General features: G+C 33.4%; 1 protein-coding gene across 1 annotated transcript in view; it reads left to right on the top strand.

Moving 5' to 3' along the window:
* The window catches only part of LOC134855159 (dual specificity tyrosine-phosphorylation-regulated kinase 2-like), a 61117-nt gene extending 39600 nt beyond the window's left edge, over positions 1–21517 (top strand). The window contains exons 14-17 of the mRNA XM_063871573.1: positions 18222–18357; positions 18715–18797; positions 20229–20389; positions 21117–21517. Coding sequence (XP_063727643.1) covers positions 18222–18357; positions 18715–18797; positions 20229–20389; positions 21117–21188 — 452 coding nt within the window. The 3' untranslated portion in view covers positions 21189–21517. The remainder of the gene's footprint in view (positions 1–18221; positions 18358–18714; positions 18798–20228; positions 20390–21116) is intronic.
* The last annotated feature ends 4813 nt before the right edge of the window (positions 21518–26330 follow it).

The following is a 26330-nucleotide window of genomic DNA, read 5'->3' as shown; positions in this document are numbered from 1 at the left end:
AGCGGCATATCGATTGTAGTTGGTCATTCTCTCTCGAGTGTAGTGGGGTCGTCTTGTTCTTTTGATGTTCGTCCTTGGTGTTGTATTCTGATCTATATATTGCATCATGTGATTTTACATTTTATAAAACTTTTATTAGTTTAATATTTTTTAATAATGATTTTAGTTAGTTGTTTTCACAAAAGCTTTTTGTTTTAGTTCGGTTATTTTGAAGAGTTACTCACACTTGAGTAGCTCTTATTAAAAATAGTGGTGTGGTCACAAAGCGTGGATGTAGCGCGGTGGGTTAGGCCGGCTATAGAGCATGCTCAGGACGTCCTTCCTGGTGGGTTAGGCCAGGAGTGGGAGTATGATTTCATGCGGTTTTTGTGAGGGGTCCTGTTATGTGACAACGTTTTATGTTGAGTTTGTTGTGGTCTTACTTATGTTTTGTTGGTTGTGTCCTTTTTTCAAAAATCAAATTGTTTGTGGTATGGGTTTGTCTTTCGACTTTTTTGTGTTTTATTATTTCTTTCTTAGACTTTATAATAGTCTTCAAAAGAATAAATTATCCAGTTTTAAACTGGGTTAATCCGGTTTGGGTACCGTTGGTTTCTTTTTCTAAGTCATGTTGTTATTCTATGATTTGTGGTATTTAGTAAGCTGCGTTGGTTAGTTTTGTTTAGTATATGATTCCTTTCCAACCGGGCTAAAGGAAAGTTTGAAACATGTTATTATATGTTAGAGTTGTTGAGTGTGAAAACTTGAAACTGAAATTCATTATTTTAAGCAATTCTTCGTGGGCGAGCTGTGCGAGTGTGGATAGAATTTCTGTATGAATGAATGAGAATATCAAAAGGTTAGTACTGCATTTGCATTTATTTAATTTACTACATAGAATTTAGAAATTTACTGCTAGTCATGGGGGAATATTAAGATACAAATTTTCATCATAATTAGATTTACTGCTTGTGGGGGAAAATTTTAGAAATGAATTTACTGCATTGGTATTAAATTTATAAATTTATAAGTGTAAGAGATTAATAGAATTTTTGAAATCTGTTTGATGAAATTTGCGATTTTTATTTGTCTTTTGTGGTTTTTGTAGGTGATCGTCGGATGAAGGCTAAAAATCTAAAGAAAACATGAATAAAGTATGGTGAGTTTTTTAATATTTTAATTAGTTAGTTTTATTCATTTAATTCATACTTACCTGTTAGTCGTCGGGGAAAAAACCGTGGGGGAAGATGTCGTGAATTAGTTCTGAAGTTGTTAGTAGTTTAGCTAAGATGCGGATGATATTTTTAGTTTGAAGCAGTGGCCAAAGCAATTGAAGTGCCTTGATAGTGGTTAGTTCTTCAGTGCCAACTGCAAACTCATAAGGTGTGTTTTGGATTAAGTTATATAATTTGTGATTGAATTTAGTGTTGTGGATGAATTCTAAAATTGGGATTTCTATGGGTTGTACAAACTCGTGCGGGATAAGGAAGGGTCGGGATTCTTCGGCGTTGAAGGTCTTGGTAATGGGACAGAAGATGTACATTTGGGTTATGGGGTCATAATTACGAAGAATACCATGGAGGTTAGTGTCTTTAATACAATATGTGAAATTTAGGAAAAATGGTGAAGTGTATTTGGAATTAATGAATTGAAAACGATGGTGTGGTTGTCTAGAGGGTGTGTGTAGGTCAAAGTGATTTTGGATGAAACGATAATAACTATATGTGTGGGTTTGTTTAGTGCGCAACATAATATCGTGTGAGCAGTGTAAATCTCTTTCGTGTGGTGCAAGGAAATGAAAGGTTAGTGAAAATATTTGGAAGCGTTCTTTAAAACTTTCGTATGCTTGTGTGTCTGTTAGTGCTTCTGAAATAATGTGATCAAACTTTCGGTCGAAGATGTTTAGTGTGAATGTATATGGTGTCTTGATGAAAAATTTCTCGGTAATTTGTGGATTAGCGAAGCGATCGTCGTCTAAGAATTGATCTTGGTTAGCTCTGATGATGTTGTGATCATAGTATTCGAGTGTATATTCGTTAGCTCTAGGTGCAGTGTGTGTTTTTAGTGATTTTTTATATCCAACGTAAGTAAATTGTCTAGCGGTTAGTGGTGTAGTGAGTCGATATAGCATGTCCGTATTTCGCTCTATATCGATGTGAGTGTTAGATAAAGGTAAGCAAAGAGGGTTAGTGAAATGATAATATGAGGTCCAAGAGAGAGTAGGCATTAAAACGTATTCATCTACGAAGTTGCGTGTTTCGTTAGTGTCGTGGGGGGTGTTTAAGGTGTATTGTGGGAATGAGGGTAAGGTGATGGCTAAAAATTCTTTTGTGTTAGTATGCTTGGGGTGGTTGATGTATTCACGGGCTGTTCCTGGTTTTGCTGGGAAAGGATGGTTGGGGAACTTTCTTTTAAAAGTGCGGTAAGCTCTATTAGTGTTGAGTGAAGATTCAGTTGATGTGGATGATGGTGCTAGTGATTCAGTATAAGTTGAAGAGGGTGTAGGGGTAGGGGGGTTGGATGAATTTATTGTGGAGGAGATTTGGTTTATGGTTGGGGTATTAAGGTGGTAGGGTTGTTGTTGAAGGGTAATAAAATTATCTAGCTCTGGGGAGATTCGGGGGGTGTCTGGAGAATGAGATGATTGGTCAGAATGGTATGAGGAATAGGTTGGGGTAACTTGGGAAGCATAAGAGGGTGTGGGAGTAATTGGGTCAGGGTTATTGGATAATATGGGTTGAAAAGGGGGTTGAGAAAAATTAGAAGAGTTATGAAAATTATTGGATGGGGATGGTTCTGAGTCGGCGAATTCATCGGGGGTTTCAATATTCGGGTTATTTAGCTGTGAGATGGAGTATAAAACTGAGATGTGTGAATTAGTGTCGGAATTCATGCCTGATGTTACATTACTAGATGGAAAATCGGGTGGCGGAAAAGCAAAAAGTGGTATTATTGGGATTGAGGTAAGATTGGTTGGGTGGGAATTTGATCGGTGTAGTGATCCAAGTTGGCGGCTCATCGTGGGCTAAAAAAATGATTATTTTGAGACTGAAAAGCGGTGGTATGGGGTTGTTCAATAATTTGTTCATAAGTATTATCATCTTGTGACTGGTGTGTCATTATATGTTGAATGGGACTTTGTGATGTGGTGAGTCGAAAATTTGGATTATGTGTGATGGCTAAGTTTCGAAAATTTCGTGGGACTAGGGATAGTGGATGGTTATTTGGTAGGGCTGGTAATTGTGGTGCCGTTGGCGTTATGTCTACATTGTTATGTTCTTCGTCGTATGTATTTTGTCGTGTTGTTATTTTTGTGTTATATTCTTTTATTTGCGCGTCTAAAAGAATTTTGTTTATAGATGTAGAAAAGATTCCAAAAAATCCTGCAAATAGTATGCGTGCTACACTTGCTTGTCTGTTTACTTGTGTGTGTATAGCACATGTGTTGTAGATTCCTTTTAAAAGTGAGAAAAGAAATCCAATAAAGTTAAACATTGCGTATAAAATAGTCAATTTTTCTAAGATGTAGTAGGGCCATCCTAGAAAATCGAGGATCTCATTTTTGAGTGTAACAAAGCTAAAAATGTTAATTGGTGATATATCTTGGGGACGGTATTTTTCACCGTTTAGATATATGTAATCTTTAATGTCCTTAAAATATCCGCTATAGTCTTGCGTGTAGATATCGGCAAATCCTGCGGTTTCTGCAAGTTTGCGTAAATTTTGGTCTATTGATTGTCTTTGTATAGTGTCCATTTGTGTTAATAATTCTTGGAATTGTTGTGTTCTAATGTGATGTTGAATATCTGATTTTGAATAGATTCCTATTGATTTTAAGTCTATATTTGGGTTTCGGGCAATAGCGCGAATGCTTTCTGGTGAAAATTTTTTGAGTGGTTGCATTAATGTGGGATATGGTGTGAGAAGATAATATTTATTTTCATCAGGTTTTAGTTGTACTACATTGTGGCTGTTTTCTGATCCACATGGGACTGCGGTATCCCAGAAATAGGTTCTTCGTGAAAGTGTATCCACGAAATGTACTTTATTCTTATAAAAGATAGGGATTCTTTTATAACATCGTTTATCTTCAAAAACGTATAGTGGTGATACTTTTTTAGTACAAGTATAAAACCATAAGATGTTTCCTTCATAGTCTAAAAAATTTGATCTATTTCCAGATAATAAGTATCCTGCATAGGGTATTTTTAATACTGCTAGTGCAAGTGATTGTAATATTTGTGTTCGTTCTAATTCGCATAATTGGTGTAGTGTTTCTAATTCGGAGAGTGACATTTCTTGAAAAATTCGGCTAATTGTATAATCTAGTTTCATATCTAAATGAATATCATAGTGGATATTACCGAAATATGTAGTGTTCATTAGTGATAATTCTTGTAAGCGTGTGCTTCTGGTGTCCTGAGGTTTTAGATGTCCACCAGGTTGTCCGTTGCTTTTTTGAAAATTAACTGGTATATAGGATGTTCCTTCGTTTAAAGGATGACCTGTGGCATATGGGTCGATTTTTATTTTTCCAGTGGTCATGTCGAATCCTTTTTCGTATTCAACTAATATTTCAGAGTATTGTGTTCTGTGAAGTGGATTCCTGTATTTACATGCAAGTTCTGTTTCTTGATATATTTGAAAACGTGTCAATTTATTTTCTATATTGTCTATGTTTCTAAAATTAGAACTTAGTTTTCGTGATGGATGGACTTGTTCATATGGAATTGATTGTATAAAATATTTTTCGTGAAATTTTATCATACGAGCGTGTATTTTTGCTACTTGAAATGTTGTACATGTATCTTCGGGGAACCAAACAATTGTTGCTTGTGTTCTCGTTGTAGGGTCGCAATAACCTTGATCATTTTTACAAGGTAATCGGATTCCTTGATAGATCATTGTATTATCTGATAAATCTCGTGTTAGTTGTATTTTTTCGAGTTGTATTTTCCAATCGAAAAACATTATTTCTTGGTATCCTTTATTTTTTGTGTCTGCTTTGCAGTTTGATGGGTCATTTATACCAATGTGTGGTATCCAATGTTTATCGTGTAGGTCATAGGTTAATCGTCCGTGTGCGCCGTTATACGGGTATTTTTCGTCTAGTTTTATATGTCCTTGGTGTCTTTCAAGTTGTGATTGATGTACAGAGTCTGAAAAAACTTGAAAATTAACTAATTTTCTTTGGGAGTTTTTATTTTGTGTGATGTTTAGTCTTAGTAATTCATTTTTACAATCGTCGGGATTGAGATGTAAAAGACGTTCTATATTACTTTGATAGAATGATTCATGGTCAAGTCGGTTTTTGTTTCCATTCGAGACTTGTGAACAATGTACTTTCTTTTCGGAAAATGTTGCTGTGAATTTATAACCTGTAACTGTTGTTGCTCGGGCTTTTGAATAGAGTGTTGCTATTACATCTGTGGTTTCTATAGCTTGTGGTTCTGTTTCACATTGTGATACTTGATTTATTGCATATTTATGTAGTGTTTTTTGTTCATTTTCTTCACAATCGTAATGTGTTACTAGTAAATCTTGTGGTCCTGTACGAGGAGAAGGGTTTATGTTTTGATTTGAGATTACTAGAAAAGGGAGTTGGAGAAAAATTAATAATTTTAGAATATACATGTGTATGATAATCCTGAGTATGGATTATAAAATGTAATGTAGCCAATTGTGTTTTTGGTATATCTGTCGTATTTGTATATTACTTCAGTAGTTATAAACGGTGGTGGTAGTGATTGAGCTGTTATGTTAGGTGGATTTAATGGGTAGGGATGTTGGGTAATATTATTTAACTTAACTGTGATTTCAAACTTTAATTGTAAACTGTTTTGTTGGAGTATTTGAATATTGTGATCACGGATATCGTTGTGAATATCTTGGCGATATTGTAATCTATCAAGTGCCCAGTTATGAAGGCGGTTACTTTCTTGATGTTGTCCAAATAGTGGTGGAGGTGCTGTAAATGTATTCCAATCTAGTCTTAAAGGAATATTTATTGATGATTGTTCTCGATATCTGGCGTCGAGATTATTTGGAAAATTTAAGTTAAAGGGTGGTGGTGAAAACTGGCTTATTGATGGTGTTGATGGTAGTGATAATGTTTCTGGTAGTGATGAGGATGTTGTTGTATCCGTAGAAATATCTATGGGGTCATTGACTAAATTTGGTTCACCTTGTGTAAATGAATGTGTAGTCCAATATGGGAGTCGTGATGTTTGGTTTGTGGGGTTGAAAGGATTTTCACGTATTTGCTCAGATGTTGGTGTTGAACCTAAGTAATCTGATGGTAGGCTTGAGGTGCTACGTTGTGAAAGAAGCGTAGGGGTTTCTGGTAATATACCAATGGGGTTTTCTGGAGTGTTTTGTGATGGGGATTGAGGTATATCAAAATGAACTCGGGGAGTTTGAAAATTTCTGTTTCGTCGAGGATGTATAATTTGTCTATTTATTTCGACTGTATTTTGGTTTTGACTAGAATTTTTTATTCTACTTAGTTCTTGTGGTAGGGTTGGATATAGGTTATATGTTGGTTCGCTTAAAGGTGCTTGTCGTTGAACTGGTTCTAGTGGTTCTGATAAACGAGCATGTCGTTTTTCAAAAGTGTATGGATTGTCTTGAAAAGAAATTCGTGTAGATGTTTGAGAATTTTGAGTAATTGAAGGTGGTGTTGGGTTATCTTGGGATGATGTCGGTGAAGACTGACTTTGTGACTGTTGGGTAGCAATTTTTGATAGAGTTTTGAATTATTACTTTAGTGAGAAAATTTGTGTTTATTATAATATTCTTCCAAAAAAAGAATTAGAAGGATTGTTGCTAGGGCAAATGTGAAGATTGCTTTCTTTATACATTTACATATGGTCAAAATGAGGGATGATAAGAATGCTATGAAAATTACAAACAATAAAAAAATATCAGTTCTACTGAAAATTGTTCGTATCATTTAGACAAGTTGTATAAATCGTACCTGTGGATATAATCAAGGGTTTTGGAAAGTTGGAGGAATAGTTCGAGAATAGTGTAGAAAATTAAAAAAATGTTACAAAAAATGATTAGGATTATTAGAAAAGATTCAAGTATATCAAAAAGAAATATTATAAAGGCTTCAAGTATTGAAAAAAAATGTTTAAAATTTATAAGTATTTGAGCAACTGTTTGAGAGAAGAGCATTTAAGAAATGATCTCTTGGTCGAATATTTTTTGCTGTTTGAGGCGATTTTCTAGTGTGGTCGAATTATTTATTAGTTTTTTGACAAGTGGGTTGAGTTTTGTAAAAAATTGTTGGGGGCAATTTTCATGGTGACTGGGAGGTCGTCTTTTTCTTTATTTTTGTTTGTCAAATGATCCGGGGTATGGTGAGATTGTTATACTTTAGGCTAATTAAAATCTTCATTTTGTTACTTTAGGCTAAGTTATCAAATTTGTTTTGGGGGTATTCGTGGTCTGAGTTGGGGAAATATTGTTGATCTTTGGGTTATTAGATAAGGGAGGGGTACGGTATTATGGTGATATTTATTTTAGCTGTCAAGTTGGAGTGATTTGCTTATTTTTGACCTGGAGGTTGTAAAGTTATAGTTAGAGATGTGCCTGGAGTTCTAGATTATTCGTCTAATTGATCTTAGTTTGAGTTAGAGAAAGTGGCGGATTGGATGAATCCTATTGGTCTATTTTGAACTAGAGTTATTGCGTACTTGTGAGCATGTTATTTTGAAAAATTGAAATGAAAAATGTTACGGAGGTTTCAAGATTGTGAAGTATGAAATCTTAAAATTAATTTTTAAATTCTACTTTCTTTAATATTTTAGATTGGGGGATGAACATTTTGTAGTTTTTACGTGGTTGATTTCGGAGTCTTGTTGTTTTTCTATGTTCAGATTTGTCTATTTCTTCTTGGGGTATTATTTGTTCTGTCATTTTTCTATTTTTTCTTTGTTTTGGAGATTCTTTATGGTTTTGTGTATTGTTTTTGGTGGCGGTTGGTTTTGTGTTTTGATTTTCGGTGGGGTTATCATTTTGTTCTGTGTTTTTCAGATGTGGTTCATTTTGAATGATTTTTAATCCTGTGAAAGAATATAATTGAGTTAATTCGCGGAGTGCGTATTCTTTTGGGTAATAAGGTAATAGGTTGTTTCGATGTTGAACGATTTCTTTTGTGTTTGAGTCGGTAATTTTATATGTGACATCAGTGGGTTTTGCAATTATTTGGTATGGTCCTTTTCGAAGGGGTTGTAATTTTTTAGAAATTCCTTTTTGAGTATTAAAATTAGGTATTAAAACAAATGTTCCAATTTTTAAATCGGAGGCTGGTGTAAAACGTGAATTGATTTGTTCATTGATGTTTTGTCTTTGTAATAACTTTTTTGTTATTTTTTGATAAATTTCATTGTGTTTTTTATCTCTATTTAGAATCCATTCGGTGTGTGTACCGGAGGCTAGTTTAAGAATTTGTGGGTGATGAAAATGATCTTCATCATGTGTATGTAAAGGTAGGTTATAACAAATTGAGTCTTTATTTGGTTGACAATAACCTTGTGCGTTTTTATGAGAATTTGCTGTAAACATTATTGGTTTGCGTGGCTTTTGGTTAAAAACCATTTCGTATGGTGACATTCCTAAAGTTGTCGTAATTTGTGAATTATATGCTAAGGGAAATAATTTTACATCTGCTGACCATTCGGTATATTTTGTATCATTTCCGTTGATGATACATCTAAGATATTCTTGTAATGAACGGTTCATACCTTCGACTAAGCCGTTTGTCCAAGGTGCATGAGATGTACGTGGTTTGTGTTTAATGTTATATAAATGACATAGTGTGATAATTTCATTATTTATGAATTCTGTACCGTTGTCTGTAACTAAAATTTCTGGTAGTCCGAATTTTGCTATCCAGTGTTCATAGAGTGTTGTGTAAGCGTAATAAGCGTTACAATGTGGTACTGGGTTAAGTGCTACATAATGTGTAAATGCGTCAACAATTACCATAATGTAGGAGTTTCCTTCTGATGAGGGTGAAATTGGTCCCTTAGTATCAAATGAGATACGATGGTTAAAGTACAAACTTTGTCCTTTAAAATCTTGTTTTTGTGCTATTTGTTTTTGATTTGGGTAAGGTTTATTTAGTTGACATACTATACAATCATTGCATAGTACTTTTATCCAAATTGGTGCATTTGGGAAGTAAAAATTTTGTATAAAATTTGAATATGTTTTTTCTGATCCAGAGTGTCCTTTAATATTTTGTGTATGTGAAATATTAAAAGCTATAAGAATCATACTTAAAGGGAGACATGGAACTGTAGATTCATTCAGGTTATACTCTAAAAGGTCTGTATTTTTGTTAATTGTTGTGTTGTTAAATTTGCGAAAGTATCGGAGGAGTGTTTTGTTTCCTAGAATGGTTGAATCTGCTTTGATAGGTTTAGTTTTATATTTGTGCCATGATTTCAGTTGTCGAATTACTGGGTCAAGGTTTTGATATTGTTTCAGTGTTGAAATTGTAATTGTTTCTGTTGGGGGGAGAAAAATGTTTTCGATTTCTAATTTAGATAAGGGTATTGTATCAAGTGGGTCGTGAAGGTCAAAAACTTGATTTATTGTGTATTTTGAATCATTTGTTTGTGGTCCTGATAAATTTATTTTATCAGTTAAATCTTCTTTTTCAATTAGTGGAAAATGGTCTTTCTTAGGCGGGTGTTGTTTTGTTCGTTTTTGTTGGGTGTTATTTTTTATCCATTGAGAATATGGGATTGGTTTGAAAGTTGATGTTCCAAGTAGATCAACTTCATAATGATTATTTTGACAATCTAAATAAAGTGGGAAATGTTGTAAACTATTTATTTGTGATTGTTCAATATCAGTTTTTACTGCATATTTGCATTCCAATCGGGGTGATGTTTCGTTTTCTGCAAGGTAGAATTTTATGTTTTTGGGTATTTCAACTGTTGTTTTTCGTGTAAGTAATTCAGGTGGTGTATTTCGACTTAAGGTGTCTGGTAATGCAAGATTTTTTCCTGCAGTCCAAACTATATGTAAGTTTGGAAATTTCATTAGAATTAGTTGAAATCTGTAAACTCGGTGGTTTGGGTTAGACTTTTGTGTAAAAAGAAAGATGATTGGTTTATGGTCTGTGAATAGAACTGTGGGGTGTTTTGATCCAAGTATCAGAAATTCATATTCTGTCAGTGTATATATTATGGCTGTACATTCTCTCATTAGAGTTGAGAGTCGTAGCTCTGCTTGAGTGAATAATCGAGAATTTGCTGATATGAGGTTCATTTTATTTGTACCATTATGTGATTGTAATAGTGCTGCACCGATGCCAAAGTTCGAAGCATCGCACATTGCATAAAATGGTTGATTTGAGTCTGGAATTGTGTTTGAAATTTGTTCAGTTAAAAGTTTCTTTATTTCTTCAAATCGTGTTTGATGTTCTGTGTTCCATTCAAAATTATTTTGTTGTCTAAGGATGTTATAAAATGGTCGTAGATATAATTGCATTTTATAAACATATTTACTTAAAAAGTTTAACATTCCAAGAAATTCTTGGATTTTCTTTTTATTTGTTGGTGGTTGAAGTTTTTGAATAGCGTCAATGCGTGATTTCAATGGAGTGATTGTTTTTCTTTCTATATTATGTCCTAAGAATTTAACTTTTGTCAAAAAAAGTGTGATTTATCGGGAGCGGCCTTCAGATTTTCGTTCTGAAGTATTTGGTGATATTTTTCTAAAACATTGAACATTTCGTCTTTTGTTTGTGATTGCATAAAAACATCGTCTAAATAGGTGATTGCGTTTTTCTTGAGTATTAGTGGTCTAAAAATTTTGCTCATAAAAGCTGAAAATGCTGCTGGTCCTATGGATATTCCATAGAATAAGCGGTTGAATTCATATTGTTGGTTTCCGATAACAAATTGTGTTAAACGTCGTGATTGTTCATCTAGTGGCATTTGATTGTATGCACTATTCATATCGGCGGTTGTAAAGTATTTGCCGTTTATTTTTGTTAAAATAACTTGTATTGGTTCAATGGGCCAATTACATTTTGATTCATCTATGAGTGAATTGAGGTATCTAGCGTCGAGAACGATTTTTAATGATTCTCCTTTAGCTAGAATGATAACAGGGTTGATGAATGTGTTGCCTTTTGGTTGTTCTTCTTTGTTTACTGGTGATATAATGTTGTATTGTTCTAAAATATCGAGTAATCTGTTCACTTTATCATGTAAGTGAATTGGTACTTTACTTGCTCTCTGTTTTTTGAAAACTGCGTCTGGTTTTAACGGGAGATGTAGTGATGAACTGATTTTCCCAACATCGAATTTTGATGTTGCATAGACTGATGAATATTTAATTAGCTGTTTGGCTAATTTTTCGAATTCGTCTTGTGTTATTTGTGAATGTTTGAAATTAAACATTGTTAAAAATTTCTGTTGGTCCTCTGTGTAGTTACTTATGTTGAATGTAGGTTTGAAATATGGAGTTTTTGTGAAATAATCCGTATTTCTGTTTTCGTTACTTATTATATTATTTATAGATAATTCTTCATTAAGAATTGTAGATTGGCAAATATCTAGTAATTGGAGTATATTATTTACGCGATAGGCTTTTTCGTGTATTGGTGATATTGTAGCGTTGGTTTCGCAGTATCCTAAAAGTCCTAAAGGTAATGTTACTTGGTAAGGTGTGTTGTTATAGACATGTAAAGAAATGATATCGGAATTCGAATTTTTCAAATATTTTATGGATGAGATTGTGATTTTGAAAAATTTATGAATAGGTTTGAATTCAAATTCTGACATATAAAATTTTTGTTTGTTTTGTTCTTTATCATATTGGTGAACTTGTTTGATTGAAAAATTATAGATATTTCCTGATAGTGGTTTTAGGTGTTTTCTTTGTTTGTTAAATATCGGGTAGAATTTTGAAAAGAATGGTGGTTGTTTATTTAATCTTTGAAAAAATGTTAAGGATGTTTCTTTTGTTTTTGTATATTTATCTTTGATTAATATTTTACTATTTAGTATGTTAATTGTTGGTATATACTTCGAAATAAATGGTATTCCAATGATATTATATTTAATGTCGGTGATATGGAATATTTGTTTAAATGGCTTATTTAAAATTTTGCTTTGTTCCATTGTTCTGGTGGGGAGGAGAAATAATTGGATTTTTCCGTAGTTTATCAATGTTGATCCTTGTGCTGTTGCTAACTTACTGGAGGTTTCAAGAGGTATTAACTTTGGGTGTAAAGTTTTTATTTCATTCCATGTGGGGATGTTTATTATGTTTGATTCTGCTCCTGAATCAATTAAAAAATCTATTTCAAGGTCTGGTGGTTGAAATTCTTTATTTCTTGGGCTTTCTAAGAGAAATGGTATTGTCCAAATTTTTTCTTTGGGTTGTTCTTTTTGTATATTTTGATAAATGTGGTTTGTATTCAAGCATTTTGTTTTGGTATTTTTATTGGTTTGATCTGTAGTGTTAATCTCGTTTGTTTCTTGCGTCGTTGGTGTGGAATTTATGGGTGTAGTGTAATAATTTTGAAGAAATTCTGATTGATTTTCATATATGTGTGATGAAAAGGGTTGTTCATATATGACAGATTCATAGTCATTTTCGACTTTTATCATATTGATAGAAAGAGTGTTTTCAGTATCACTTTCTGAATCTGATGATGTACAGTTTATTTGATTGAGTTGTAACGTATCAGTTACTGTGTCATCAATACCTGGAGGGTCTGATGTTGTTTCTGGATTAGATTGTACTTGATTAATATGTCTTTGATGTTTAGGTGTACTACTTCTGTGGCGATTATTAGAATTATTATAGTTATTATTATTCAGGTGTGGTGATTGGGAATAATTTCTATAACGATTATTATAACTTGGGTGTCGATTTTGTGAATTATTTCGCGATCTGTTTTGGTAATTATTGTTTGGTCTGTTATAGTTCGATCTATTATATGAGTTATTCCTTGATCGATTGTTCGGGTAATTCTGGTTTCGGTTGTTTGAATAACTTCTATTTCGATTATAGGAGTAGTTTCTATTCCTATTGTATGATGAATTTCGTGATTGGTTGTTTGGATAGTAGTTATTTCTTGATTGGGAATTAGATCTAGAAACAAATCGTTGTGTGTTTGAATTTGATCTGGAGTAGTTATTTCGACTATTTGGTCTATTGTAGTGATTTTGTGATGAATTATACGTGTTTCTTCGTTCTGGTGATCTTCCTCTATAACTTGAGTTATATGGTGATTGATTTCTTGTATAATTTGTATTGTTCGGGAGTGGTTTTCCTGAACTGTTGTTGCTGTGGACTGTTTTGTTCGGTAGATTTTGATCTTTTTTCATGTATTGATAGAATGATTTATTTGGTTCTTTATATTTTTGAGGTTTATTTTGATTATCTTGCTGTTTTTGTCTACATTCGGAAATACTATGTCCGTATCGTCGGCAATAATTACACCATTTTTTGAAAGATGGTTTGCCTTTAAAGTTTGGGTTCTTTTCGTAGATATTGAGTATTTCAGTGATTTTTTCAATGAGGTCTGTCTCTGATTCCTGTATATTATTAATATTAGTGGGAGTCGTTTCAATTCTGTTAACGTATTGTAATTTTAGATTTTCCGTTTCTTCTAGTTTCATCGTGATTTCTGCTTGTTCTAATTTGTCTACTAGTTTTCGAAAATCTAAATCGGGTTCTCGAATTGAAGAAGGATGTGATGCTCTCTTTTTTATTGCTATTTTCCTTAATTGTGGTGTTAAGGTCATCATTAAGATTTCTGTCATCTTTGTGTTTTTATAGTCATGTGTATTTAATGAATATGCTTTTCGAACTAGTGTTTCGATTCGTACTGCTATTTGCTTGATGGTTTCGTTTGGTAATCTGCGAATTTCATTACATAAAACTCTTTGTTGTTGTTTGTTTCTTTCGGAGTCAAACATTTTTGAAAATTCTTGTGTAAATCTTTTCCAGTTTGATTTTATTTCTAGAGGTAGTACTGAAAACCATTTTTGGGCTGCGCCATCTAAGGTTGTTTGTATTAACGCTGTGCGTCGATGTATCCAGTTTTGATGTAGTGGCGTATTAATGGGTTCAGGTCCAATATTTAAAATCAGGTTTGCTGTTACTGCATTTAAATAATCTTCTACAGAGTATTCAGGGTCTGTTCCTGTGAAAACCATTAAAGGTTTGTTTGATGTTATTGATGATCCACCCATAAGGTATGGATTCATTGTCATTTGTAATGATTCTGCTGCATTTGGCATTTGAGAAAAATTTGAAAGTTGGTTTCTTGTTATCTCATGTTGTTGGAGATAATATGGGAGTGGTATTTCATTTTGCATTTGTGATGGTTGATACGAGTGTGCAGTCATTGGATTTTGTTGTTGAATTGGTTGAAAAGATTGTGTATTAATTGGATTTTGTTGTTGAATTGGTTGTTGATTTTGTGCATCTATTGGTTGTGGAGAAAAATTTCTATGATTTGTACGTGTTCTCTGTATTCCTTGTCTACGATATTCTTGAGTATTTGGTGCAAATATATCTGGTTGTAAGAAATCATCATCTGAGGATAAATAATCCATTTGATAAGATGTTTGTTTTTTATTTTTATTTTGTTGAAAAAATGGGTAATTTTCACTGTGATCCTGTGGAGGATTTGTTTGGAAATTTATTGAATTAGGTTGGGTCATTGGGTTATCCCAATTTCGAGATCTTGTATATTGGTTAAAATTCCTTTGTGGTTGATTACATGTTTTTGATGGATGTGTATAATTATAATTATGGTCTGTAAAGTTGTTTCTAGTGAATGTTTTGCGTGTTTTTGATGGTATTGTCATGGGTCTGTATGTTTGGTAATCCATATGTGAATATTTAGGGGCAACCGAAGGTTTAACGGTTGATTGTAAGGTTACCTGTGTTTGTGAAGGATTTGTATTTCTTGGTGTTGTTAAATTTGGGCGTATTGGTGAAATACTTTGTTGTGTAGTTGTTGTGTGTACAATTTCTTCATTTATGAAGTGTGATGGTGTCTGGATATCTTGTTGAGTAAGATTCCTAGTTCCATTGAGGTTTTCATTGTGTATAACTGTAGAGTTTAAACTATTATTTTGTGTATCGGGCAAAAATGTATTATAGTTTAATGGTGTTGCATCAATGGTTAATGGTATTACTTTTACATAATCTCTTATGTAAGATATCGTACTTATTGCTTGACTTGAGATTGATTGTGGGAAGCTTATAAATGCGGGATGAGACCATTCGGGGTCCCAAACATAATCTGATTGTTCTGTGATAGCGGTATCATCGTTCGAGTTTTGGGGTCTAAAATTTTTTCTTGCTTGTGCAATTAAATCAATATTGTGTGTGAAGTAATCTATTATGAACCATGCCAAAATTTTTTGTAGATCGTGTTTTGTATGTTGTGAAACGTCGTCTTTCGTGAAATTTTCTTTAATTATGTTTAAATAACTAGAGAGTAGTGTGATTTCATGTCGTACTCTTAAATGTTTAGATGTTTCTGTCGGTGAGACATTTGTTATTGGGATTTCGTTTTCTAATATCGAAATATAACTATATATTATTGCGAAAACTTCATTGGTGAATATGGAGTTTGCTCTTTGTGAGTTTTGATATTGGATGCTTTTTATATATTCTGAAAAAACTTTTGAAAATTCTAAATCAAGATCGTCTGTTTGAATTGTATATTTTCTATTATTATGGTTTGGTGAGGTGAATTCTATGGAGTAGATTCCATACTGTTGTGTTATGTTGCATATATCTTTTAAGTAGTGGTCTATGATTTGTCTTTTGATTTTTACATCTGGGAACTCTGTTTTACATGGACTAATTCCGGGTTCAAATAAATTTACGAGTAAATTTTGACAAAATATGTGTTGTCCTCTATCAGTATCTGCGTCTACTATAAAAGGAAAGATTTCATCATCATCTGGAGTTTCTTCACCTGGAGTGTGCGTTGAGCTCATTTTTTCGTTCGATGACTGTTAATATGTAATTATTAATGTGTCGAATTGGTTGATTCCAATTGTATAAATGTACTGGTTTGTGTTTGTACTGCTTTTTTATTCTTCTTTTTCCTCTTTGTGATGAATTTGAAGTTGTTTCTGAGTCAGAGAAATATAATTGATCGTGAATTGGGCAATTTTTATCTATTGATTCTTTTAGTTTGTAAAGTTCGTCTAAACTGTTGGTTTCTGATTCTGAAAATGCGTTTCGATTTTTTGAAAATCTTTTTCGTGTTATTTGTCTTTGTTTCGTTATTATTTTTCTTTTTAGTGTTTGTCGTTTTGTTCGAATGTATCCAACTGTTTGTGTATGAGGTGTGATTACAAGGTCGTATTTTTTGTTATCTATTTCACAATTGTGTAAAACGGTTGTTTGTTTATTTCCTAGGTTTTTAAATGACATAAGGTTTAGAATGACGGATGCAAAGGGTTGTTAAATGATTTCTATTTTCCTAAACTGTTAGTTCTTACGATTTTTTGGTTAGCTTAACCTGGGTCTGTTTGTTCAGGGTTGGAGAGAAAAGTATATCGATTCCGAAGAATGATTTTTTACTTTCTCGTGGCTAGTATAAGTTAAGGTGTTAACTTACTTAATCTTACTTAGGGGTAGTGATTGTGTTCAAGGGTTGGAGAATAGTAAATCGATCCACAAGGTTCAGGTATAATTAGAACGCGAGTAGTTCGTTAGATACTATTTTAAACTTACTAAGTCTAAGATTTATCCTGGGTCTGGTAAGAGGGGAGGTCAAGTGAAGGATGAATAACCGAAGTTCTTCACTGTTTATCCTAATTTGAATGATTAGTTTTGTTTAAAAATTTCTATTAGTCTTAGGTCTTTAGAAAGGGTTGGGTAGTGAATCGACGTTTGAGGTCGTTAGACACTAATTAAGTGGGTGGGGGAGAACAAAGTTGTTCTGTTTGATCCAAGGATAAGCCTTGATGATCAAATTTGAAATTTAATTAAGTAGAAAATGATTTAAGATCCAAGGATAAGCCTTGATGATCTGGTTTTAAAATTAAGTGAATTTAAGTTTTATTAAAATTTTAAATGTGTTTAAAGGAAAGATTTAGTGTTTTGATGATATTAGTGGGTTTATGATTGCTGTTATGTTTTAGATGATGAAGCTGGAACAACAGGATGATTTATGATTACTAACCATTTATTGTCATGCTACTAATTTTTATTTTTATTTTCCAATAAATATTTTTCAAACATGTTTTGTATAATACTGCAGAGTTTTAGGAAAACGATCTTAGATCTTTTTATCAATCGTTATTGTATATTAATAAATTTGTTTAGCGCCTGAAATGATTTTGAAGAGTAACTTCAAGGTTTTATGTTTGCAAATGGAAATCTAAATTCATTGCAAGTAGTATTCGAAATATAAAAGTTTGTTCTGGCTTTTGCCGAACTATCATATAACTATACGGCAAGTTTCTACTTTGTCGTATGTCGTCTTTGGTTCGAGGTCTTCTTCCAATTCCGGGTAGTTCTGTTATGGTTCGGAATATTGGCTCTGATCTATTGAGTCGTAGAGACATTTCGATTAAATTATTGTCGTATAACATTTTTGTAAATGTTTTTGTCTAATTTCTAATCTATTTTGGTTAATTCTAATCTATTAAGGTCTTGTTCGAGACTTATGGTCGCACCAGATGAGTTAGGACCGAAGTGTAACTCATAGAGTAATTTCGGATAGGGTACACCGTCTGCTCGTCACGCTATCTTATTTTCGGCCGGATAGATTCGTGCAACTTCTTAGTCTAATACCGATCCTAATCTTACTCTTATACTATCTAGTCTCAGGTTGTTTAACTAGTCTCTGCTAGGCTCAATAGATCTAGGGTATACTGGTCTATTGCGGCTGTTGAAGTGCTCGGGAGAGTCCAACTAATTTCTAAGTTAAATTCAAATCTCTCTGGTGCTGAAATTACAAGTAACTTCAGCACTTACAAATAAGTGGGTTGTTAGTTAGATGGATCATGATTGGTTAATATTAAATACTTTACATTGGTAAAACATTTAATTTATCCAATCATAAAATGTAGTTTAGATCAGGTTCCACGATGTAAGGAACTATTGAAGAACTCATTTCTTCACATTTGTTAGTTTGAACAGGATAGTTTTCAATTGATGTTCCGAAGAGGGAAATGTACAGGAGTCGTAATTCCATTTTTCCTGATTAATCAATTTTTTTTCAGGAATTCCAATATTCCCTGGGGAGGATGAGGCAGATCAGCTGGCCTGTATCATCGAACTGCTGGACATGCCTCCCCAGTCACTTCTGGACCAATCAAAAAGAGCCAGGAACTTCATCAGTAGTAGAGGCTACCCAAGGTGAAACTCCACTCATAGTTTTTTTCCACAGCGAATAAACCCGACAATAAGTTTTGAGTAGTTTAGAAAGATTTCTCAAATCAGTCATTTGTCAAAATTTTCAAAACACTACGACAGGCAATGCGTTTGTAAACAGAACAATGTAGCTACACAAGGTTATTTGACTGAACCTGACTTGATGACTGTTTTTTTTTGAAAATGCGTTGATGACCTCACAGTATCTTTTGATTATGTTCGGATTACAGGGCAGGCGTTTGAATATCAAATGGGTTCAAGGGCTGTCCTCTCAGAGTTGTCAATTGTGATTATCTTTGTTGAATGTTCATTTTTAACTAAAATTAATCTTCTTTTCTTAAGGTATTGTACAGTGTCGATGCAGGATGACCAGGTCATTCTGGGTGCGGGAAGGTCAAGGAGGGGAAAAGTGAGGGGACCCCCAGGTAAGAGTAAGATTCAGGCGATTACCTGTAATAAATTTAATAAAGTTGCGTATTTGCTTACTCTTCTACTTTTCAATTTTTCTGGTTCTCAGACGTAAAACTTATAGAAAAGTCTATGGTCGGATGCCTGATTGGTAATTTCAATAGGTAAGTTTTTCAAATCAGACGAAGTGAGTAGAAAGACTGTGGCGTAGAGTGTTCAAGAGTCGATGAACGTAATTCAGTCTCTCATATAGGTGCTGATGATTTTTTCAGGAAAAGCTTACGTTTTCGCTGTCTGACTTCTGGTTTCTTTTAAAGTTCAATTGTTTCCTTTGTTAAAAGGAAGGCAAACTCCGCTATCAAACAGCAAAATTGTAAAGGTCACAAAAAATTGGCTTGACTTCAGTTTCGACAGTCAGTTTTAGTATTCAGATTTTCCAGCAGAATAAAAAGTTTACCAATTGATCCAGTTTTCTTAAGTTGAGTTAATTTAATCAGAAAAGTATCAATCATAAATTGTTCTAGAAGTTTACAGAGCCCTAAGGCTATCTATTTTTTCTTTCTAATGGGAAATTGGAGATTTTTTCAAAAAAAGTAATTATTTTTTTTTCTGTTCATTTGCGATCATTCATTCTTTTCCAACTGGCTGTTGGCTATGAATGTTTTTCCCCGACTTAGACAACACCATGTAAAGCTTGAGTATCGAGTGTGGCAGCATATTACAGGCCTTTCCGCTAGTGTGGTAGCACACTAGCAGCCTTTTCAGTCGTGATTTGAATTCCAAAAAGAATACCGAAAAAAAGTTGTTAGAAAATGGAGATTTTCTGGTTTTTAGGACCAAATTTCACAACATTTTATGAGTTTTTTTTTCTTTTATTACTATGAATCAAACATACATACCACGAATCAAACCAACTATCAAATAAAAGTTCTCATTTGATGGCATTTTTGCTGCAGAGCTTTGTTAATTCGATTGCATCTGTTCTATCTGCTTAGTTGGTGGCTAGTGTTTGCCTATTGTCAAATGATCATGGTGCAGATGCGTTAATGTGAGACTCGTAATCTTCACGTTGGAGGTTGGATTCCGGCATTTAGGAAAAGTTTACCTGGTCTACTTTTTTGGAGCTACTTTTTTCCGTTTTCTGGCTTGGCTTGCGAAGTGCAGCTTTGCCTCAGTGTCGCTATACTTACCTCTCATTGTTTTGAAGTTTTTTACCTAAAAAATCTTTGGCTTTCACTAAAAAAATTTAACAAAAAATGTAAAGTTTTTTGCTTCCTTAGTTTTGAATTTCTCTACTCCTGCTGGTCGGAAAATTCTGAACAACGTGCAGTTGCACAGCAACTGGCAATCATTCTTCTTCTTGGCTTGATTTAGTGGTTTGGATAAGTTGAATTTGAAAGAAGACGCTCTAACATGGATGAGCTAAATTAAGGAGGATAAATGTTCAGGTTCGAAGACGTGGTCGCGTGCACTGCGTGAGTGTGAAGATGAAGTGTTCATTGACTTCCTGAAGAACTGCCTAAAGTGGACCCCCGAGGAGAGATTCACCCCTGGAAGGGCACTCAGACACGACTGGCTGAGGAGGAGACAACCGGCTCAGAACCAACAGGTTATAATATTTAATTCACTTGCTTGATTACATAATTACCAAGAAGTTTACAATCATCAACAAAGATATCTAAAAAGCCTGTGGCTTATCTAGAAGACAACTTGAAACTCAAAGCTAACAGATACCAGTCTATCAGATCAGGGAGAAATGATAGTTGCAAGGAACTCGGATCGACTGCAATTGTTTCAAGATTTGCAAAAAGTTTGGATCGGCCGAAACTGTACAAATTATACGGCAATACGGCTGTGTTTGGAAAAAAAACGGATTTTCCCGCCAAAACCTGCTCAGAACAAAAGATGAGTTGCAAAAGATGCTGATCAAAATGGTTTTATTTGTTTATCGATTTAGGAAAAAATGGCTATAGGGTGCCGGCACTTAAGGAACCTTCAATTATAGGACACAAGAATTGTTTTTGTTTCCAAGGTCGATGGTTTCACATAGTTTGATTTTCGAGAAATTCGATTTCAAGTTATGGAACTCTTTAGTTTCACCAAATCGAAGTTTTTCTCAAGACGTATTAGATCTAGCTTAGGATCCAATTCACGTCAACCGAAGTTCAAAACAAGTTTGGCGTTATTGATTAAAGATTTATAATAGTAATAAAGTATAATGTAATACTTGAGTTTGGACCCATACTGGAAACTACTTTTCATTAGCATCCTCTTGAGTTATAAATGGCCATCTATGTATTGAAAAGAGTTTGTGACATCTGTTTGAATGATTTCAGGGAACTGGCGCGCAAAATAGTATGAACACAAGTGGAGCACCAGCACCTAGTAGTCGAGACGCCAGGGCGTGAATAAAATATACATACAACCCCTCCCGGAAGAAACCGAACCCTAGTTAACCCACCCTACGATGCCTCAACCCAAACCGCCCATCGAAGAGAAAAAAAAAGATCTACATTACATGGCTCATTATTATAACTCCGCGCAGCTTATGAAATGATGCTGATTCGATTATGATTTATAAACCAAACAAACTTATTGTAACCCTTTAACTAGTTAGTAGATTTATCCACTTACTTTAAAACGGTCACAGACTAAACTGAATACTGTATGCAGTAGCTAATATGAACGTAATTTGACAAAGGGTTTTAGATTTTTTCGAGCTGTATTGAAAAATAAAAAGAAGCAAATTGAATGCAATTTTTTCAGATTTTTTTCTGTTTGCTTGCATTTTTTCGTCTGAATTTGTTACTTTATTCCGTTCGCCTGCTTAAAAGTTGATATTTGTCGTTTGACAATATGGAATTCGTTGCGAAATCTTTCAATCAATGAGAAAACGGGCATTATTTTTGCATCAAACCCAGAGTCAAATCGCTAGATTAGTGCTTGCTATTTTGTGCTAATACTTCTTTTAACTGGTCACATATTAACAGAAAAAGTTGTGCATTCATCTGTGTTGGTGTCCATATCAAATATCCGTTTTATTCCACAAACGAAGTTAGAATCTAATTAGCAGACAAGTTTATGACCCGAAACTCTAAAGGGCAGATCTTTTTTTTTATTTTTGCAAAATCTGATTAGGTTAAAATTAAACGAGCACATCAATATAGTTTTTATACGGATTTTGATTTTTTTCTCTAGCCGGAATCAAAAATGGCCAAAGCGATTATTTAGGCCTTCGTTTTTTTTCAAAATAGATTATGAAATCGGCATTTTTTGTATCGGTATTTAATTTGTCTGCATTCTTAAATTCCGTGTATTAGTGTAGTAGCAATAGTAAACAAGTTAGATATATAGTTATCAGATTTTGCAGATTTATAAATTTGTAAATATTCTAATTGGGAAATTAAAAATTGAAATACAAATCTGTAAATGATAAATTAACAATTCAGTTCGTAAATACAGATAACTGACAATTGATAAAACTGGAAACTTCAGAAAGCTCGAAATAAAAAAAACTTCACTGGAAATCTAGTCGCAAAAGTTGTCATTTGTTTCAATCAGCTCGTTTATTTGTTGAATTTGTTGTCTCAGTCGTTTGTTTTGTCATATAACCTACTTAGCTCTGTAAAGTAATCTGAACTAATTCTTTTCTTTTCCTTAGCGGACTCAAAATGTACATAAGTTTTACAATCGTCGATCAATTGAGTCTTTCTATTTCTGTTTACTTCATATAAAGATTTAGAAGATGAAACGAAAAGAATTGTTCTGATTATCAGTGCTCTTAAATTTGTAGATGTTTCATCTGATCTGATGGCGCACGTAACTACAGACCAACTCAGACTTACTGTTTCACTGTACTTTGTAGTGCAAATGAACTCGTAACCAGATGTTATTTTTGTAAATAAAATTCGATGCAAAAATTATCAAATCAGATAGATTTTTTCAAGAAACGAGAAACAGGATTCATTTACTGTGTTGACAAAATGCCGGAGTTTCATAGAACAACATATTGTATTTCCTGAACGAGATCTAATTATTTCAAAATAAAAAAGGTCTGAAATCTTACGAAATGAGGGTCATTCATTACAAGCGAAGATTTTTTTCTAACCTAAGTCGCTGATGAAAGAGCTCATTTGCTAGCACTTTCAATTTAATCATATTTAAGCATGAACAATTTCATGGCATATGTATTATAAAAATGTGAGGTTTGTTTTTCGTTTTTTTTTGCAACGCTCAGTAAATTTTTTGCTTTTCGCAGAAATTTCATTAAATTTTCTCAAAAACTACGGTACTAATTTACAAAAATGGTACCCATGAAAAAACCGGCTGCTCTTCTATGTGACTGCATATATCGCTAGTCTATACTATATTTAAATGCGAGTGACAGCTATCTTCCATGTTTAAGCATAATAATTTTGCATGTTTAACGAAAGAATTTTTTCATGTTTAAGCTATGTCATATATTGCAATGCTTAAGAAAATTTTCCAATTAGTTTTCCGCAAGATTTTTTTCATTTTTCAGTATTTTTTTTCGAGGTCAAATTTAGTCTGTCTTAATTTGATTATGACTGTCTTCGTCTATTATCTATTATATATTTAAATGCGGGCTTCACTATCTCGCCATGCTTAAGCTTTTTCAACGTATTATTTTTGCATGTTTAACAAGAATTTTTTCACTTAATCGTATATTGCAAAGGTTAAGGTTTTTTTTCGATTTTCCAGTTTAAATACAGTGTTTATTTCATCAAGTTTGAAATAAGCAACCCAATAGTAGGATATTATCAGAGTTTTCCCAGGTTTTGCGATTCTGGCCTCCATATATGAAAAACCAAATCCTTATAGTGCACGAGAAAGGCAATTTCGAAATTCTCACCCTGTAATTGGGCGCTGTCAGGGTACTCTCAGAGGTTGCGAACCTTGCCTCTAATTCTCATTTCTCAAATACTTGTAGTTTTTGAGATATTACGTTTTTTATGATTTTTTCAAAAACTTAGATTTTGAAAATTTCCAAAACGTTGAAGATCTCAATCCTGTTTTTGGATATTGTGAGGCTACTTCCAAGGTTTGCGAATCTTGTCTCTGATTATGGCTGCTCAAATCCTTGTAGTTTTCGAGACATGATGTTTTTTTGGACTTTTTGTAAAATTTTATATATTTCAAACTTAGATATAAAAAACTTCACAAAACTTGAAATTACCATCTCTGTGGTGAGACTCTGTCAGGGTACTCTCAGGAGTTGGAAATTTTGCCGCCAATTATGACTGCTCAAATCCTTGTAAATTTTCCAGATATGGCGTTTTTTCTGATTTTCTACGAAATTTAAAAAAAAAACTTAAAAATTAAAAAATCCAAAAGTTTGAAGATCTCAATCCTGTTAATGGAATCTGTGAGGGTACTCTCAATGGGTTTCTAATCTTGCCTCTGAATATGGCTGCTCAACTTCTTGTAGTTTTCGAGATATTACATTTATTTAGGTTCTTTTCAAGTTTTTCCTGAAAGCTTAAGAATGCCCAATCATTTTGTTTAAGAGATACGATGATTTTATTGATTTTTTTGGAAATTTTCAGAAAACTCAAATTACAAAATAATTCGTTAAAGTGAAGTTACCAACCCTGTAATTGTGCACTTTCAAAGATTGCGAATTTTGCCATCAAAAAAGACTGCTCCACTTTTTGCAGTTTTCGAGATGTGAATGCCTTTTTTTAAGAAACCTTAAGGTGAAGTTTCTCAAAATTTGAATTTCCCAACGTTGGAGTTGGGTACTGTAAGAGTACTCTTAGTAGTTACAAAAATTCCGTCCAAGTGCGACTGCTCAATTACTTTCAGTTTCCAAGATGTGACGTTTTTTAGTTCATTTTAAATTTTTCGAAGAACTGACATAAAACTTCACAAAATTTAATATTTCTTCAAAATTTGTTTAAAAAAAACTTGAAAAAAAAACTTTGCAAAATTTGTAATTACGAACCCTGTAATTGGGTGCTGTCAGAGTACACTCAAAAAAAAGTTTTTTGAATTGTTGAAAATTCGAAGCACCGGAGGTGCGTTACACGCTAGTCACTTTTAATTTTACTTCACGTTCTACATCCTTCGAAATTTAAGTAGGGAGAGATAGATTTTGATTTTTTTTTCATTTTCTTAAGTTTTGTATGCACAATTCTGAAATGAAGGGTTTAGTCGAAAAAAAGCAATTTATGGGAATCTCTCCTTGTCTAGTGGCTATTCCCTAATTTCGGTAAAAAAAGTTTTGACCTCAAACAAGGCTATTATTTGAAATTTTGGTTAATTTTTAAAACGTTGACTTATCAAAAACCACTGTCAAATCGGAGGTAAAGGGTTTAACTGAAAGAAAAAATCAGGTATGCAAATCTTACCTGCGCAAACGGCTATGCCTTGCGTTTGCCTTAGAAAGTGTCCAATTTTGAAATGAATTAGCCCGTATTTTGGAAAGTTAATTCATTTCTTCAAAAACTAACCTGATGATTCTGATTTTTTCATGCGTAATTTGTTTCATGTTTTTTTTCTGCGGAATACTATTCTCTAAAACCACTAGCTTATTCTGATTTTAATGTTTATCTACAATATCAGGGTGCAGAAAGCTTTAATTTAAAAATCAGGGATGTGAAATGCAGAAGCTATTACCACGTTTTAATAGACAAAAATTTATGAATTTGATAAAAGTCAAAAATTTGAATTTCTGATCGATTTTTGGAACCTGTATGCTTGCGATTAGCCAGCGTTATCAAATCATAATGAACTCAAAATTTTTTTTCCCGGTCAACATTGCCTAGAGGTAACGATTAGAATCTGTCCTGAATTAGAAGGTCCCTGGTTAGAATCTAGCCTGGACCTGTTTTTTTGTTTTCAAATAGGAATTATTCTATTTCAAATAAAATGGCCGTTTATTTGTCTGAGTATCTGTTGCCGGCCTAGTTGTCAAATCTTGAGGTGTTTTTTAGCTGCGCGAATTTTTCTTAGTGTTGCTTTTAGTGTTTGGTTTACTCCTATAAATTGTAATTTTACTTACGTTGATTTTTTATTTCCTTCGGTTTCGCTAAAAAAACTTCCTCGGCTCAAATTATTTCGGCCTATTTTTTATGACCTAAGTTTGGGTCGTTTCAACGGAAACAAAATCTAAACAATCCTCTCCACTGTTTTCAACTTGGTTGTATGTTTACCAATCGGCTTGTTGAAATTTCTTTTTTGTTATAGAAAATTGTTTCTAATTTTATTGGAAAATTTTAATTTTTTGAGAAGCTTCTACTGATTTTCAAAAAAAGTGGTTTCAAGTGAAATACCGCATTTTCACCTGTGTGCCTGCATGGCCCAATTTTTTTTCACGTGAACCCTCTGTCTAGAGCCTACTCTATTCTGTGCGGTAAAATTTGGCCCATGTTTTTTTTTTTTTTTTTTTCTCAAAAACTACCCCTCCAAATCTGAGTTTAAAATTATTGTTGAACAGAACGATTTTGAAAAGCTCCTTGCTTTAGCGGTTGCGCCAATTTTTGTCACACAAAGTTATGGCCCTCGGAATTTCAAATTTTTGTATTTTT

Source organism: Symsagittifera roscoffensis, chromosome 10 (assembly GCF_963678635.1).
Source record: "Symsagittifera roscoffensis chromosome 10, txSymRosc1.1, whole genome shotgun sequence".
NCBI classification, from domain to species: domain Eukaryota; kingdom Metazoa; phylum Xenacoelomorpha; order Acoela; family Convolutidae; genus Symsagittifera; species Symsagittifera roscoffensis.
The sequence above is the reverse complement of the archived record's forward strand: the minus strand, read 5'-3'. Positions and strand labels throughout refer to the sequence as shown.